The sequence below is a fragment of the Ascaphus truei genome, chromosome 3 (assembly GCF_040206685.1).
Source record: "Ascaphus truei isolate aAscTru1 chromosome 3, aAscTru1.hap1, whole genome shotgun sequence".
In the NCBI taxonomy this organism is placed as follows: Eukaryota; Metazoa; Chordata; class Amphibia; order Anura; family Ascaphidae; genus Ascaphus; species Ascaphus truei.
This window is the reverse complement of record NC_134485.1, coordinates 434,263,482-434,282,013: the sequence shown is the minus strand read 5'-3', so window position 1 is coordinate 434,282,013 and position 18,532 is coordinate 434,263,482. Positions and strand designations below refer to the sequence as shown.

At 49.3% G+C, this 18,532-nt stretch overlaps 1 protein-coding gene across 4 annotated transcripts in view; it reads right to left on the bottom strand.

The window, feature by feature from the left end:
• The window catches only part of SPAG17 (sperm associated antigen 17), a 481,463-nt gene that overhangs the window by 9,577 nt on the left and 453,354 nt on the right, over window positions 1–18,532 (bottom strand). The window contains exons 40-45 of one of the 4 annotated variants that reach the window (XM_075592931.1): window positions 12,545–12,598; window positions 10,463–10,565; window positions 9,923–10,034; window positions 7,389–7,838; window positions 5,771–5,943; window positions 2,171–2,364 (exon numbers count right to left, since the gene is read on the bottom strand). In XM_075592931.1, the coding sequence (XP_075449046.1) occupies window positions 2,171–2,364; window positions 5,771–5,943; window positions 7,389–7,838; window positions 9,923–10,034; window positions 10,463–10,565; window positions 12,545–12,598 (1,086 nt within the window). Of the gene's footprint in view, window positions 1–2,170; window positions 2,365–5,770; window positions 5,944–7,388; window positions 7,839–9,922; window positions 10,035–10,462; window positions 10,566–12,544; window positions 12,599–18,532 lie in introns of those variants that run through there. The other 3 variants (XM_075592933.1, XM_075592932.1, XR_012800093.1) reach the window with 3 other exon arrangements.

Genomic DNA, 18,532 nt, shown 5'->3' with positions numbered 1-18,532 from the left:
AAGCGAGACCTGCACTTAGGTACGAGTGCCACCTTTACCTGCACAGCACTGCAGCCCCTCTACAACACGGCGGCGGGATGGATCTAAACCAGCAGCACCCAGTACAGGTGTTTGATGGTGCAGTGTCAGTTAATAATGGCAATGTTATGTTTATTGAGATAACCCAGCTGCAATGTTTTGGCCGGTCCCTCTGGCAGCAAAGGAGTTAATCCCAGTGATCAAAGCTTTAAAATCAAAAAAGGTTGAGTATTTTGAAATAATGTAGGATTTATGCCTCTTTTATTATTATTAATAATAATAACTTTTATTTCATATTAGCACTGTCCTCCCAATGGGGCTCAGTGCTTGATAATGACAGTGTAGTGCACAGTACGCAGCACAGAGGAATGTTACACACACAGTCCCTGTCCCCTCCCCGTCAGTGGGTATATACAATGCCTATACAATGTTTCAGTGTGCGGCAGGTTTTACATTCACTGTCCCTACCAGCAGCCTTGTATACCAGCAAATCCTTCGTCACAAGTCAGAAAATAATGCCTACTGCCTGAAATAAATCATTGTGGTCAATGGCGATTTGGCATCACCTTGCACCTGTATAGAAGGAAGTAATGTGACCCATTGCAGCCATTACTGAATAGAAGGAAGCTGGACTGAGAACATTGTATTGTGTCTATTCCAATTAGAAAGAAGCGGTGTGAAGGTTCCAGAATAATCCTTGGGAACAGGGCCAATTTCCCATCAGGTCTGATAGGTCCAAGCTTAGGGCGGCAAAATCTTGGGACGGCAACCATGTCCACCCCGAGATATATACAGATGCCGTGGTCTTGAATGGCAGACACTTGCCTGCGGCAGCTGCCTCCTTCCTTCCGAATCACAGCGTAAAATAACGCCGCAGGGATGTCACCAACACGACATCAAATGACGCATGGCAGCACGATGCCATGTCGTCACGTTGGTGACGTCCGCAGTGTCATTTGACGCTGTGATTCGGAAGGAGGAGGCGGCAGCAAGGAGGCAGCTGCCACAGGCAAGTGCATATCTTCAAGTCCGCCGCTGCATGGGAAATTATCTTATACTAGCTAAAGTGGCAGCTTTACACGGGTTGCAGTACTCGAGTCATAAAACCGGCTTCACACGGGTTTCTCTCCCTCCCCCTCTATCTCCTTTTTCTCCCTCCTCTCACCCCCCACTCCTCTTCTCTCTCTCTTTCCCTCCCTCCCCTTCCATCTCCCTCCCCCTCCCCTTCTCTCTCTCTTTCCCTCCCTCCCCTTCCATCTCCCTCCCCCTCCTCTTCTCTCTCTCTTTCCCTCCCTCCCCTTCCATCTCCCTCCCCCTCCCTTTCTCTTTCCCTCAGCACCTTATGATGTCTCCAATTCATTTAGCCTTTGTCCATCTCCAGCATTCATACTGTCTCCTCACGCGCCAACTGACTTCCTCTTTCTCTCTTTGTCTGCTTTCTGTGCAAACTAGCTATCCGACTCTCCTTATCTGCCACCAGGCTATGTGCATTGTGATGTCACCAGTATGATATCATGTGCGAGATACATACAGTAGCCTACCAGGTACAGCACCCAGTGGCTGACTTGCTTCAGATAACTTATAGAAATCTTACGTTCCTAGCAGCGCCCCCTTTGGGATGTTCGAGAGGATCCAAACCACGACAGTTCACCTTATTTTGATACATAAAGTAATCCTTCCAAGTTTGGTTGTTGTAGGTCTTATTGTTTGGGCGTGCGTAATGAGACACACAGACACACAGTATGTGAGAGTAATGCGATTTCCTCCCAATGTCCGTCTAATCTGAAGCTTCCAGGGAGCACTTTGTCACTGAAATTACCAATGAAGGAGACTGGAAGATGAATAGCCATGAATCAGTGAAACACGAATGAGCTCTGCCAGTACATACACATAGACTTGTAAGACGGGTGACACGCGTTGGTGACTGGCCCCGTCTCACAAGATCCAGCCACAAGCCAGCTCTAATTTCCCTTGCAAATAGACCGCCCACGTCCTCTGGAGCATGAGGGCAATGCTGCCTTAAATCCCATTTTGCCCAATCAGAATTGGAAAGCTTTGGTAACATTAGTTGACGCAGGAGCATTGCGTTGGGCGGTTCTAAGTAATGTAACCCTGGGAGTGAGGGCTGGGAGGAAGGCCATGGGGATGTTACCTGCACAATTCCACACCAATGTTCTTCATTGTGACCGTCGTAGCATACGTATACCCCTCTCTCAGGGCGCCAAACTGCACTGCCGTTGGGAAAAGGTGAAATCCTCGTGGTAAGCTCTTTACACCTCTGCTCGCCGGGGCTGATGTAGATGCTGTGTTTACTCTACGCCTCACGGGATCCTCCACCACTGCAAACTGTGTCCATGATACAAACCAGGAAGGGACAGGTGGAGGGAGATGGAGGGGACATGAAAATGAGAGTCAGCCACTAGCCCAGGATTAAGTATCATTTTCCAAAGTGTTGCAGACACTGGGCCATATTTACTAAGCAGTCTTTTGTCCTAAGACCTTTTGTTGCACATTCAAGGTATTTTATGGCAGAATACTAAAAATAAGGTAGGCATTTTCATCTCTCATCTATATTAGACTTCCTAATCTCTATTAGCCCCCGAGGAAGTCTAATATAGACGAAACGCGTAGGGCGGAGTCTAGAAGAGACTATGGGGAGCATTCACTCAGCGCTGGTGGACATCATTACTCAGCCCAGTGACTGCCTATCGGCCGGGCAGCAGGATCTCAGGCTATTTTGGGACTGCTGTCTATCCAGCTCCTGTGTCGGGACCCAGGGTGGTCTGAATGCCTGCCTCAAAGACACTGATGTAAGCGCATTACTTTGTGTTTTTTAATCATTAAAGCATTTGACACTATATTTGCTTTTTTCTCCTTGTAGGTGAGGTTCCCCTCCCTCTTTTTTCCTTGTGGATCATTTGGGATATCACCCGTGACGCTGTGGAGTACTTACCTGGATGAGTTCAGAGTTGGTTACTCTGTCGTTTTGTTCTCCAATGCAACTACAACACACATCACTGCGAAATGCTCAAAGAACTGGATTGGTCATCACTAGAGTCTAGGCGCAAAGTTCACCTTTCCTGTCTTGGCTTTAAATTCTTTATGGGCAAGCTACCCAGCTACCTGAACAAGCTCCTCACCCCTACCACATGCAGCACCTATCATCTGAGATCCAAAAGACTGTTCATGGTCCCAAGGCTCAACAAAGTATCCGGCCGTTCCTCCTTCTCTTACCGTGCACCCCAAAACTGGAACAACCTACCAGAGACTCTCACATCCACCACCAGTTTAAGTTCTTTCAAATCTAAGGCTGTCTCACATTTTAATCTGGTCTGTAACTGTTACATACGCCCATAACATATATTTTCTTTAACTGTGCATGCAATGTCTTGTATATAATGTATACCCTGTTCATTTATGTAACTGTATTTGTAACCATGTATTATTTGTCTTAACTCTGTGCCCAGGACATACTTGAAAACGAGAGGTAACTCTCAATGTACTGTATTACTTCCTGGTAAAATATTTTATAAATAAATAAATAAAAATAAATAAAATAAATAATATAACCGAATTGCCTGTTTGTCACGTGGAACACGCAAGTCTAACATTCAAAGATTAACCCATACTGTTCCAGATTGTTATACAGTGTTGCACTATTGTTGTTATATATTTTTTTCTATGTTCCTGGATGAAATTTGCGCCCCTGGATTTTCGCGTTTGTTATCTGGACTGGGATTGAGTCCTGTTCTGGGAGCTGCACTTTCTGTCAAGGACAGTATATATTTTATCACCTTTCACGTATACGGTAAGTAGTGTTATTTGCGCTTGCACCTTTTTCTTCAATTGACTGCATAACCCTGTTCTTATAATGTAACCGTGTATTGTTATAACTCTGTGCCCGGGACATACATGAAAACGAGATGTAACTGTCACTGTATTACTTCCTGGTAACACATGTTATAGATAAATAAATACTGTCCGCCTGATCTGAAGGGACGTGAACATGTCTATCTGACAAGCTGCTTGAAATGTAAGAAACATTTTAGTTACAATTGATGCTGCCACTAGCAGAAAATAGTGCCGCGCATCAGAACTGTTCTGTGCGTTGATACACAGATCCCCGTTTTATGGAACAGAAGCCACTTTTCCTTGTTGTGTCTGTCACTAGTTATTCTGGAGTAAAGAGACTATCTGGATTGGCCACAGGTACCTTCTTCCCCCGCGTATCTCTCTGAGGACAGATAATTATAACTGTATGTAGAGATCGTAGCTACCTGCAGTGACATATTTAGGTGCTGATCAGGTCCAATGGGTTAAACTGTCTGTGGCGAAAATGGGGGTAATGAGCGCATTAATAAAGGCAGTGGGCTCGGCTGGTTACCCCTATTTCGTATTGGGGATGAAGGGGTTAATATTATATGCTGTTCCCCTGTACCATTGTCCCCTATATGCATTGTCCACTTTTTGCAGGCTAGTCACTACTGCAGTGCTGAATAACAGGAGCCGTTCCATTAAGACTGCTAATAGAGGAACGGAGTGAGCCAGCACCCTGATTTTTGGTGTGCAGCCTCAGTGTAACCCCTCAAGTACACACATATTAAAAATATAACTTTGTCATAAGGGAAACATATATTTTTGATAAAGTGCCTTTCTGTTGCAGTTTTAAAATGTACAGGCAGGATGCTATTGTTTCTGCCTGCCTTTGTAATGCATTAAGGAACAAATGTTTTGCATACCAGAACCAAATGTTTTGACACCTATGAGCTGGGTCACTTGCCTATGCAAGCTTCAAAGCTAGCCTGCTGGGCCCACAGCTGTAAGTCTCTCTGGAAGTTGCACATCAAAAAACCCAGAGTAAGGGGGGTGTGAATTGGCCAGATGGATGCTAAATAGGACATCCTGGTGACCATTTGTGCTAACTCACACCCTGAGTTTCCCCCTTCCAGCCTGAGAGGGGCCAGGAAGAGAGGGGAGTGCACCTATGCTAAGTAGCCAAGGTGGCGTTGTCGCACATGCTCTGTGTGAATCGGAAATCCCTAGTGCCCACTCTCCAAACTGTGGGCAAGTAGGTGATTGGGGAATGATTACTTTCCCACGAGGGGGATTGGGTGGGTATGTTGGCAATAGGCTTCCAAATCCTATATACATCCCACCCAGGCTATCCCCATTGGCTTTCGTCTTTCGTTTTTCATTCTACCATGTGAGCAGAGAAGAGCAGCAGCACATTCCCGGAACGCAAAGAGTCTTATTACATCGGAACCAAAGACAAAACTCTGCGTTGGCACACTGTGATTGCTGGGGGTTATATGATTAACCCCAACGGACCAGAAAATACTTTGCACATTCACAGAAGGATTGGGGCTGGCAATTTATGCCCTTGCAAAAGGACTACATTTTAAAAGACAATCTTCTGGTGCCTTGCACCTTTCTGGACATTATCTTCTGTTCCTATACCCGTAAGTGTAATTATTAAGTTTATTCTGCAGTTGTCGTGTGTTTGCCTATCAAGGGAATAAATCTCAGTTTATTTTGCTCAACCTGTTCTGCTCAATCAGGATCCACGAAATATAAATGTGTTATTAAGCGCGTCTCCCGTCACACTGTCCATCCTTGTCTTTAACCCCATTGGGTTTGCAACACATTTATCCTCTAACAGCCAAGAGTCTCATGCAATTGCTCCCCCCTCTTCAGATTGCGCCCCCCTGCTCTCCCCTTTGCTGTTTTAGCGCTGTCAGTGTGAGGACCGTACCTTGTTGTTGGGTATAAATGCCGGTTTGGAGCTGAGGATGGACACTGGAAGTTTAACTCTCTCTCTCCTGGGTTGCCCAGTTACATCTATGTCCAGACAGCGGGTCAGCTGGTGATATCTGCTCAGCGGGAACTTTTCTGGCCACCTCAAGTCCGCCTCAGCATGAGTTTGGGCTGCACGGAAAGTTTAGTTGTATTAATTATCTATCGAAACAGAAACTTGGGCACCTGACTTCGAACAGGCGACGACAAGGCTCTGAAACACAAAGCAAGGACTAAGTGACCATACTGTACAATCCAATGCAGCGTCTCAGAGAAGACACGTCTACAGTGTGGAAGTATTTACATCCCATGTTCTGGGCCAGTATCACAGCCACCCGTCGGTGAGAGAGCAGCTATAACCCCTTTGAGACTATGGGGGACAGACGTGTTGCAGGCCCCTCTGGGGGGGGGGGGGTGAACCCCATTCCACCCAATATTATACAAGTTACAATTTTATAACACAGATTAATATAATAGTACAAAGTACTATTAATACGGTACATTGTAATATATTGGAGAAAATGTATGAACTACCGGGTGTCTGTTATACATTTGGCTAGTCCATTAAAAAGGTATCACAAACAACACGTGTAAATATATGCTCTTTTATATACTGTATATATATATATATACAGTGTTCGACAAACCTATACATTTGCTCGCCCCGGGCGAGTGGATTTAACCACCGGGCGAGTAAATATTGGCTCAAGCAGCACACGTTTGGTACTAGGTGGCGAGTAGATTTTTTTGTGTGGCGAGTAGATTTTTTGGTGATTTGTCAACCACTGTATATATATATATATATATAGTTAAATATAGAAGAAAGATAAGATAACAAGTTTCATGTAACAAGGGCACTGACCTATTTTAATGAGTACATTTTAGAATCCATGATATTGCTGGCGGGAATATTTGGATATTTTACCGGGAACGATAGTCTGTGATACATATTTAGTTTCCTTGTATATCCTGGTGGGAGGATGAGAAACCCTTATACTATTTCACAAACCTGGCATATTTTGGACTATTACTGCCTGTGGAAAATCGTTGACGTCCGCAGATATTTGCTAACTCGTTATTTATTTGAAATTCACCAGAAAAATGTCAGATTTTCGGTTACTGCAGAGAATGGCTCCGGTAACATGGCATTTAAATACATGCCTTTTGTGTAATGGATGTCTAAAATCGCATAATTTTGCGCAGATTTCTCAAAAATGTGTCTATGGGAACTCTCGGAGAAAGCTACAGCAAAAAACACAATCTTTCCCAAAACGATGGAAATAAAAAATAAAAACAGAATTAGGAAAAGTTTTGGAAACGGAACTGCAAGCTACAAACGCATCTTTCCTGACAAGGCGAAGGGAGTTACACTCAACTGACCCACAAATATAACAGCGCCCAAGCAAGCCAAGCAGGATTCCAACTGCCGAGCTACGGTTTTCTGTATCAACATCTTATCCTCTTTGCAAGGTTGTGTGCCTGATCAGAAGCCTGGGATCCCAGGGCCTGTCTCAGTGCAGTCTGTCTCAGACCTCAGATATTATCCCTGCCTCGCTGTATAACATGCGGATATATACCTGCGAGTGGCAAACGTTCCCTATCTGACCGCAGTGGCTTGGCTGTTCCATCATCTGGCCACTGAACGCTGGGGGGCTGGAAATGCTGGTGGTCTGGCCACTGCATTCTGGGGGGCTGGAAATGCTGGTGGTCTGGCCACTGCACGCTGGGGGGCTGGAAATGCTGGTGGTCTGGCCACTGCACGCGGGGGGGCTGGAAATGCTGGTGGTCTGGCCACTGCACGCTGGGGGGCTGGAAATGCTGGTGGTCTGGCCACTGCACGCGGGGGGGCTGGAAATGCTGGTGGTCTGGCCACTGCACGCTGGGGATCTGGAAATGCTGGTGGTCTGGCCACTGCACGCGGGGGGGCTGGAAATGCTGGTGGTCTGGCCCCTGCACGCTGGGGGTCTGGAAAGGGACAGTCCTGTCCTGGGAGTAAATTTGTCTCAAGTCCTCATCCGGCTCCCAGGCTGCAGAAGAGAACAACACAACCATTGTAACAGAACAGTGATGCAGAATAGGGGGTTATTTGCTAATGTCAACTGACTGCAAAACAAACACAAAATAATAGTACCCCACACAAAGAAAAAAATCACATTCCTTTTAACGGCATTCCTTGTCTTCAATAAATCCGGTGCTGCTTTACGCACAGCTTTTGTCTTACGTTTTGAGGCCGAGAATCTTTACTTTGTCCCACTTTTGCGAAACCTTTATAAATAGACCTGTGTATCATATTACTCCTGGTTAACAAGCAGAACTCCTAACCGGATACAGCAGAGGAGGGAATCTGCATACTGAGCCCAGAATTATATCCCAACTAAGGGGTGAGGAATGGGGACCAGCACCCCTTACTGAGGCTGCAGCAACATGAATGGCACATTTATTTTAGTATTTCAGTTACTATAGACCAATGTTTCTGTCCAGCCTCAGACCTTCATTCCCCCACCGAGAAAGTGTAAGCATGGACTGGGACGTCACACTGCACTGAGGTTAAGAGGTTGGCTTATGGGTTCAACCCATGTTTTGGACACTTTCACTGCAGGTGATCTTCAGAGTAAATCGCTTTACGCCCCTGTGTCTTTACTTTCCGGGAAAATACCTGATACTGTTTTGCTACCATTTAAATTAGCAGTGAAAGTCTTGTTTTCTATAACGCAACACTGTTAACTAAACCTTGTAAGCAGAAGGATGACATGTGTAATATTCTTCTTATGACACCGGAGTCTCTCGGAACTCCTCAGTCCTCCCTGCTTGTTCTTGTGAAGTGGCTGCACAGCCCAGTGATGTGGCTGCACAGCCCCGTGATGTGGCTGCACAGCCCCGTGATGTGGCTGCACAGCCCCGTGATGTGGCTGCACAGCCCCGTGATGCGGCTGCACAGCCCCGTGATGCGGCTGCACAGCCCCGTGATGCGGCTGCACAGCCCCGTGATGCGGCTGCACAGCCCCGTGATGCGGCTGCACAGCCCCGTGATGCGGCTGCACAGCCCCGTGATGCGGCTGCACAGCCCCGTGATGTGGCTGCACAGCCCCGTGATGTGGCTGCACAGCCCAGTGATGTGGCTGCACAGCCCCGTGATGTGGCTGCACAGCCCCGTGATGTGGCTGCACAGCCCCGTGATGTGGCTGCACAGCCCCGTGATGCGGCTGCACAGCCCCGTGATGTGGCTGCACAGCCCCGTGATGCGGCTGCACAGCCCCGTGATGCGGCTGCACAGCCCCGTGATGCGGCTGCACAGCCCAGTGATGTGGCTGCACAGCCCCGTGATGCGGCTGCACAGCCCCGTGATGCGGCTGCACAGCCCAGTGATGTGGCTGCACAGCCCCGTGATGTGGCTGCACAGCCCCGTGATGCGGCTGCACAGCCCCGTGATGCGGCTGCACAGCCCCGTGATGCGGCTGCACAGCCCCGTGATGCGGCTGCACAGCCCCGTGATGCGGCCGCACAGCCCCGTGATGTGGCCGCACAGCCCCGTGATGCGGCCGCACAGCCCCGTGATGTGGCCGCACAGCCCGTGATGTGGCCGCACAGCCCGTGACGTGGCTGCACAGCCCCGTGAAGTGGCTGCACAGCCCCGTGAAGTGGCTGCACAGCCCCGTGAAGTGGCTGCACAGCCCGTGACGTGGCTGCACAGTCCCGTGACGTGGCTGCACAGCCCCGTGACGTGGCTGCACAGTCCCGTGACGTGGCTGCACAGCCCCGTGACGTGGCTGCACAGCCCCGTGACGTGGCTGCACAGCCCCGTGACGTGGCTGCACAGCCCCGTGACGTGGCTGCACAGCCCCGTGACGTGGCTGCACAGCCTTGTGATGTGGCTGCACAGCCCCGTGAAGCTCACACCTGCAGGATTACCAGTTCCCGTAGTCACATATTACAGACGATGATATCCTTCCAGCTTTCTCCCAGTAGGTGCTGGTTAGGTCAGCAATGTTTTGCAATGTGTTGCTAAATTCCCGGCTTTGAAGAGGATGTACACAAGGTGCTGCTTTGTGTGCACTAGTGAAGGCGGTTCCGATATGGAGCATGTGAGATTTAGATGAGAGAGCACTGTTACCTCCTTCTGCTGCCTCTGTGCTGAAAGTGGGCGCCAGCCCTGGTTTATTATATCCTTCTTTGGTCCTCGGGAGTGTGGGGAGCTGGTTCCAGAGGTTCTCCATATCAGGAATCTGGAGAGTAGAACAGGAAGAGGTTATACGGGCAGCAGCATGGAAATACATTGCACTACTTCTATACAGAATTTAGGACACAGGGAGAGGACCATGCCGAGCAAACGTCAGCCTTGTAACATTCCCAGCGAAAGCGGTCTTACTCTCTGCTTTCCAGCTCATAATGACTCAACCACGTTGTCAAAAAGGTGAGTTTACCCCTTAAAGTAAAGACAGAAAGCCTGCAAAAGAGCAACCACGTGTCTCCCACACGGGATCAAAACTTGTTTTAGTCTCCAAAATGTTAAACGATATTCCGACTCTGGGCGTGTGAGCACACTGAGCGTACCCCTTTCTTTGTTAGTGACTTGCTATGGTAGAAGTAGGAGACAGATTGGTGAGTATGGGAAGAGAACTGGGTGAGTTTCCTCCCAGAATCCTAGTCTTACCTGTGTCAGGAGGAAGCTTTGACCCTGCTTGGACTGGAAGTATGGGGGAATGTAATAGTTCCTCATTGCCAAGAGATTCTCCTTGTGTTCCTGGACCTCCTGTCTAGGAATAGGGTGGTAATGCAAAATGTATCACAAGGACATCCAATGGAAGAGTAAACTGTTAAATAACAAAACTGTTTCACCACAAGAGGAGGTCAGACTACACCTACAGTACTGTATGTATGGTTTGGCTTTTAACCCCTTCACTGTTACAGCAGCCTGCAATACACTGCAATGCTACAGGCCCTTGGAGAAAGGTTAAGGAATTGTAAGTGTTTGCTATGCATCGGAGTATTCTGATCCAAAGTTATATCATATGTCATATGTTTTCCACGTTTCCCTACCCCATTATAAGTCGGTGGAAGATGAAGAGATGTCCCTCGTGTCACGTGACGCTTGGGACTCAATAGGGCCCACCATCCCACCCCACACAGACTATATATAAACTATACATATATGGGAATGTATATTGAAAGAAGGAGCCGTGATTGGTCAGAGATTGGCAAGGTACCCTTTATTTCACCCTTACGTCCAGATTTAGGACTTCAAATAATGAGTCTATCCAAAAAGATGTGCTTGAGGAGGAGGTGATGCAAGCGATTTCAAGACTACAATGCAGTGCGGTATGGGGAACGCTTTAGAAGTATTGATAGCAAATCGAAGACATGTTAAGGCACTCCAGTGGTCTTAGTGAAGACAAAATCTGTTTATTGGAACAGGATCTTGACAAAGGTCCAAGGTTGGAGTGAAACGTTGATCCTATTCCATAAACATCTTTGTTCTTCACTAAGACCACTGGGGTGTCTGGACATTTCTTCCATTGCTATAAACTAGTTTCCCTCCTGGTTAATGTATGTGCCTCTGTGGCAGGACTGCAGTACCGTGAGTGCTAATAACCTTGATCATTGAAAGTATTGATAGACAGTGAAGAGACAAGGGCTTGTCTTCAGGCCTGTAATTGTAGACCATAGCCTAATAAATGTAGACCAGGGGTAGCCAACTCCAGTCCTCAAGAGCTACGAACAGGTCAGATTTTCAGGATATCCCTGCTTCAGCATAGGTGGCCCAACCAGTGGCTCAGTCTTTGACTGTGCTGAAGCAGGGATATCCTGAAAATGTGACCTGTTAGTGGCCCTTGAGGACATGATTTGGCTCCCCCTGATGTAGACCGTAGGTGCAATCACTGAGAAATGAATACACTTTCTCCCCTACAACTTTGTAGGGGTTCAATCCCAGTATAAAACCAGTGGCGGGCTCCTCTTTGCTGTAAAGCTAGGCGATGAAGGGCACATCCACCCCACGGCAGGCAGCATACACTTTTCCACACTACCTTGCAGCTGTAGGATACCAAGTGTTTCAACAACAATTTTAAATTGGTCCTAGATGCACCCATAATATAAATACTGTACTCTACTAGTTACCCAATAGTGGGCTGGTTATATAGGGGCACAACCAGACCAAAACCCCATGCCCTATATTACTTCGCGTCGTTGCTTTGCTTGGGTGTGTGAAGATGCGATGCTTTGTTTAAGTTGTATTCTTACATTTCCTTAGGATAACATTATCAGATTGACGTGGAGACTAAACTGAAGATGAAGCCGGGTACACTTGTAAAGATTATGGAAACAAAACATTTATTGAGAAGAACGATTCTGAAGGTGTAATCTGTGATAAAATATCTTCAAAATCTATTCTGTTGTGTTGCCATGACCTTTGAATAAACCTTTTGGTGCGTAGTGACTTATCTATCCTGTATCTTTAACCCAAAATGTTTTGGCCCGGGATAGCGTTACTGTTTTGGGGGCAGGGGACATTTCTCAGAATGGGGGTATAGGCTGAGGCATCAGGGAACGTTGACATCCGACGCCACCACATGTCTCAAGGGGCATTGCAAATGAATGGGGTGCAGAAAACACGAGCCTCAAAAAGACCTGCCCTGAATGGTAACACGGCTTCATTCCGCTGTGGGATGTCCATCCAAGGCCTGTATGTGACATTAATGTTGGTGACAATGCCGGCCTTCCTGTCCTCGTCAATTACCTTTCCTGCTCTAACCTGCCTGGCCAGGGAGATACCTGATCCACTCCATCCTGTCTGCATGAGGAGAGAAGAGACACGACATGAACCTTTCCACAGACTCTCATGATTGGTTGTCTGATCATCTACAATCTCTGGCTATGCACTATGTAGCAACACTGTCTAAATCACTAACGCATTATAAATACCGATTTTATTTACCTTCTCCCAATGTTCCCTATCCCAGTACAAGTCGTGCAGGATAAAGTAATCTCCCCCTAGTTACCCTGATAGAAGTTTTTACATGTTGACCAGTGTGGATATGTGATAGTAACATACAGTAATTGTTGCATACCCGCATTGCTGTTATATAACAATAATACTGCAGTCATTTATACCATGCAGCGCCACCAAGGTCCAAAGTGACTTGTCAATGTCACCAGCAGAGATGACAGTGGAATTCGAAGACGGTTCCCTCAGAGCCCGATTTCCCAATACGCCTGTCAGACCCCAGCATGGACCCCCCAAATTTTAGGGGTGCCTGGCCAGGCCCTACATGGCTGGCCTTGCCTCTGGTCTTATCTTTTTGCATAGCTGAAAACATTCATCTGAAATCCATCCGTTTCCCTTCCCCACATTCTGGCCCTGGACACGTGCGCCGCCAAAACATTCGTCACATCGTGTAACCGTCCAGGGCAGTTTGCCGACGGCGTAATCGGCACATCTTCTTAATATATAAAATCGAATGGTTAGTGAGGTTAGTGCTATCTGCGGTGAATCTGATTGGTCCGTGACTCATTGGCCAAGAGGTACGCCCCACTGTGACATCACCTCCTTCACTCTCACACACTTGCAGTCACACCACACGGCCAGAACCTCTGAGGACTCCTTGGTACACAGTCACCCCCTCACACTCACACACTCAGTGTCACACTCAACACTGTACACACACTCACACTCAACCCTGTACACACACACACACACAGTCACCCCTGTGTACACACACATTCACAGTCACCCCTGTGAAACAACAACCTGTACACACACACACACACACACACACACTCTCAGCCCTGTGTACACACACACTGTCAGGCCTGTGTACACACACACACACTCTCACCCCTGTGTACACACACACACACCCCCTCCGCTCACCTCTCCCGGCGCTCCCGCTCCCCTCATCTCCATCCCCGGCGGGGGAACAGGCAGCGGACCTCGCGGCGCCTGATCTCCATCCCCGCGCAGCGGACCCCCTTTCTCCCTCGCGATGCGCCTAAGATGGCGGCGGCGCCGAGTGACAAGATGTCCCTGTGCACACGCGCGCACATTACACCCCCTCCGCTCACCTCTCCCGGCGCTCCCGCTCCCCTCATCTCCATCCCCAGCGGGGGAACAGGCAGCGGACCTCGCGGCGCCTCATCTCCATCCCCGCGCAGCGGACCCCCTTCCTCCCTCGCGATGCGCCTAAGATGGCGGCGCCGCCGAGTGAGATGTCCCTGTGCACACGCGCGCACATTACACCCCCTCCGCTCACCTCTCCCGGCGCTCCCGCTCCCCTCATCTCCATCCCCGGCGGGGGAACAGGCAGCGGACCTCGCGGCGCCTCATCTCCATCCCCGGCGGGGGAACAGGCAGCGGACCCCCTTCCTCCCTCGCGATGCGCCTAAGATGGCGGCGGCGCCGACTGAGAAGATGGCGGCGGCCGGAAGTAGTTCCCTCGCGGCGCCGAGTGACAAGATGGCGGCGGCCTGAACTACAGGTAGGTGTCGCTCTAGGTGACGTGTGTGTGTGTGTCTCACTGTGTGTCTGTGTGACAGTGTGTGTGTGTGACACTGTGTGTGTGTGTGACACTGTGTGTGTGTGACACTGTGTGTGTGTGACACTGTGTGTGTGTGTCACACTGTGTGTGTGTCTTGCCCCCCCTGCCTTTCACGCCCCCCTCGCCTTTCACACCCCCCCCGCCTTTCACGCCCCCCCCGCCTTTCTCGCCCCCCCGCCTTTCACGACCCCCCCTGCCTTTCACGCCCCCCCCGCCTTTCACGCCCCCCCCCGCCTTTCACGCCCCCCCCGCCTTTCACGCCCCCCCCCGCCTTTCACGCCCCCCCCCGCCTTTCACGCCCCCCCCCGCCTTTCACGCCCCCCCCGCCTTTCACGCCCCCCCCGCCTTTCACGCCCCCCCCCCCGCCTTTCACGCCCCCCCCCCGCCTTTCACGCCCCCCCCCTGCCTTTCACGCCCCCCCTGCCTTTCACGCCCCCCCTGCCTTTCACGCCCCCCCCCCTGCCTTTCACGCCCCCCCCTGCCTTTCACGCCCCCCCCCTGCCTTTCACGCCCCCCCCCTGCCTTTCACGCCCCCCCCCTGCCTTTCACGCCCCCCCCTGCCTTTCACGCCCCCCCTCACGGCCTCCGGGCAACGCCGGGTATATCAGCTAGTAATATATAAAATCGAATGGTTAGTGAGGTTAGTGCTATCTGCGGTGAATCTCATTGGTCCGTGACTGTCATTGCCCAAGAGGTACGCCCGGTGAATCTCATTGGTCCAAGAGGTACGCCCCACTGTGACATCACCTCCTTCACTCTCACACACTTGCAGTCACACCACACGGCCAGAACCTCTGACGACTCCTTGGTAAGTTGACATGTCACACTCTCACCCCCCACACTCACACACAACCCCCCACACTCTCACCCCCCACACTCACACACAACCCCCCACACTCACACACAACCCCCCACACTCACACCCCCCACACTCACACACAACCCCCCACACTCTCACCCCCCACACTCACACACAACCCCCCACACTCACACCCCCCACACTCACTCGCCCCCCACACTCACACACAACCCTGTACACACAGTCACCCCCTCACACTCACACTCACTCAGTGTCACTCACCCCCCACACTCACACACAACCCCCCACACTCACACACAACCCTGTACACACAGTCACCCCCTCACACTCAGTGTCACTGAACACTGTACACACACCCACTGTCACACACCCACTGTCCCCCCACACACACACTCAGTGTCACTCACCCCCCACACTCACACACAACCCCCCACACTCACACACAACCCTGTACACACAGTCACCCCCTCACACTCAGTGTCACTTAACACTGTACACACACTCACTGTCACACACACACTGTCACCCCTGTGCACACACACACACACATCTTACACACATCTTACACATTACACACATTTACAATTCTCCCTCCGCAACGACAATCGCCCATTACCTTCATTCTCCCTCCGCAACGACCCGCTCATATTACAGCGGACCTTACACCGCCCGCTCTCTGCCCACCTCATATATGGGCGCCTCTCCCTCCGCAACGACAATCCTCTAAACCGCACATATTACAGCGGCCCATTACCCTTACTAAACTGCCGCCCATTACCTTCATTCTCCCTCCGCCACGAACCGCTCATATTACAGCGCCCGTTACACCGCCCGCTCTCTGCCCACCTCATATATGCCCGCCGCCGCGCACATTACACCGCCCGCACGCGTCCATTAACTCGCGCGCACATTACACCGGCCTGTGCAAATACCCCTATAAACCGCCACCCACAACGCACTCTTTCTACATTTTTACTAATGCCCCACAAACTCTGGTACTAATTCAAATGTATTTCTCTTTCTACAATGCCGTGCACCTACGCAGTGTAAATTCTATTTGTAAAATGGCCGACACACTTAACATTCTACATCATTCACACATCAACTACATTAATTTACCAAACTTTTGCCTTTACAACTACTAAATACAAAGATTTGCCTCTACAAACACATGGACGCCGCTCACCGCCTACTCTTTATCAACTTCAATTTCTTCTCAAACTACTCACTTACAATTACAATAAATTTCTATCACTACAATGCCGTACGTTTGGCGTGCACCTACGCAGTGTCAATTACATTTCTAAAATGGCCGACACTAATTTTCTTTTCCTATTATCCATTTATACCATGTTTTCATTTATTTTCTCTTTATTTCATAGCCGCTATAATACATTTTCTTTACACTTTGCTAATGTATTTTTTTTATCCATTCTTATAATTTAGTCCTTTATTTATTTTTTTCCATAGCCGCTATATCATTATTTATTCCTTTCTTTATTTTTTTGCATAGCCGCTATATCATTATTTATTCCTTTCTTTATTTTTTTGCATAGCCGCTATATCATACTTTCACTTTTACTCAACTTTCCTTCATTCACACATCGCCACACATATTACATTAATACATTCAACATCATTCACACATCAACTACATACATTTAAATCTTCCAATGCCCTCCGCACGCCAATCTCTGGATGCCCTCCGCACGCCAATCTCTGGATGCGCTCCGCAGAAACTTTTTTTTTTCAACATTTTTTTTTTCTGCCAAAATGTAAAACTTTATTAACACAAATTTCTACAAACATTTTACATCTACCAATGACCTCCGAACGGCGCTCCGAATTTCTACAATGGCGTGCACCTACGCAGTGTCAAATCAATTTATAAAATGGCCGACACACTACATTTCTTTTACTATTATCCATTTATATTATATTTTGTTTTATTTTCTTTCTTTCATACCCGCTATAATACTTTTTATTTACATTACCCCCGCTTTGCTAATTTTTTTTTTATCCATTCTTATAATTTCTTCCTTGCCGCTATATCATACTTTCATTTTTAATCAACTTTGATTCATTCACACATCACCACACATATTACATTCATACATTCAACATTATTCACACTTCAACTACATACATTTCAATCTTCCAATGCCCTCCGCACGCCAATCTCTGGATGCCCTCCGCACGCCAATCTCTGGATGCGCTCCGCACGCCAATCTCTGGATGCGCTCCGCACACACCACTTTCACCAACAACTCATTTCAAAATATATTTTTTTTTTTTTCTGACAACATTTTTAACTTTATTAACAAACATTTGTACAAACATTTGACATCTAACAATGCCCTCCGAACGCCAATCTCTGGATGCTCTACGCTCGCAAACTTTTATTTTAAAATATTCTTTTTATTTGTACCAACATTTTTTTCTTTATTAAATGCTCTTTTTAACTACTTTTAATAAAAATACATCATATTTACTCTTCTTTACTGCTATTTCACAACACCCACCCACCCTTCCTCTTTCCACACACCCCCACCCTTCCTCTTCCCACACACCCCCACCCACCCACCCTTCCTCTTCCCACACACCCCCACCCACCCACCCTTCCTCTTCCCACACACCCCCACCCACCCACCCTTCCTCTTCCCACACACCCCCACCCACCCACCCTTCCTCTTCCCACACACCCCCACCCACCCACCCTTCCTCTTCCCACACACCCCCACCCACCCACCCTTCCTCTTCCCACACACCCCCACCCACCCACCCTTCCTCTTCCCACACACCCCCACCCACCCACCCTTCCTCTTCCCACACACCCCCACCCACCCACCCTTCCTCTTCCCACACACCCCCACCCACCCACCCTTCCTCTTCCCACACACCCCCACCCACCCACCCTTCCTCTTCCCACACACCCCCCCACCCACCCTTCCTCTTCCCACACACCCCCACCCACCCACCCTTCCTCTTCCCACACACCCCCACCCACCCACCCTTCCTCTTCCCACACACCCCCACCCACCCACCCTTCCTCTTCCCACACACCCCCACCCACCCACCCTTCCTCTTCCCACACACCCCCACCCACCCACCCTTCCTCTTCCCACACACCCCCACCCACCCACCCTTCCTCTTCCCACACACCCCCACCCACCCACCCTTCCTCTTCCCACACACCCCCACCCACCCACCCTTCCTCTTCCCACACACCCCCACCCACCCACCCTTCCTCTTCCCACACACCCCCACCCACCCACCCTTCCTCTTCCCACACACCCCCACCCACCCACCCTTCCTCTTCCCACACACCCCCACCCACCCACCCTTCCTCTTCCCACACACCCCCACCCAC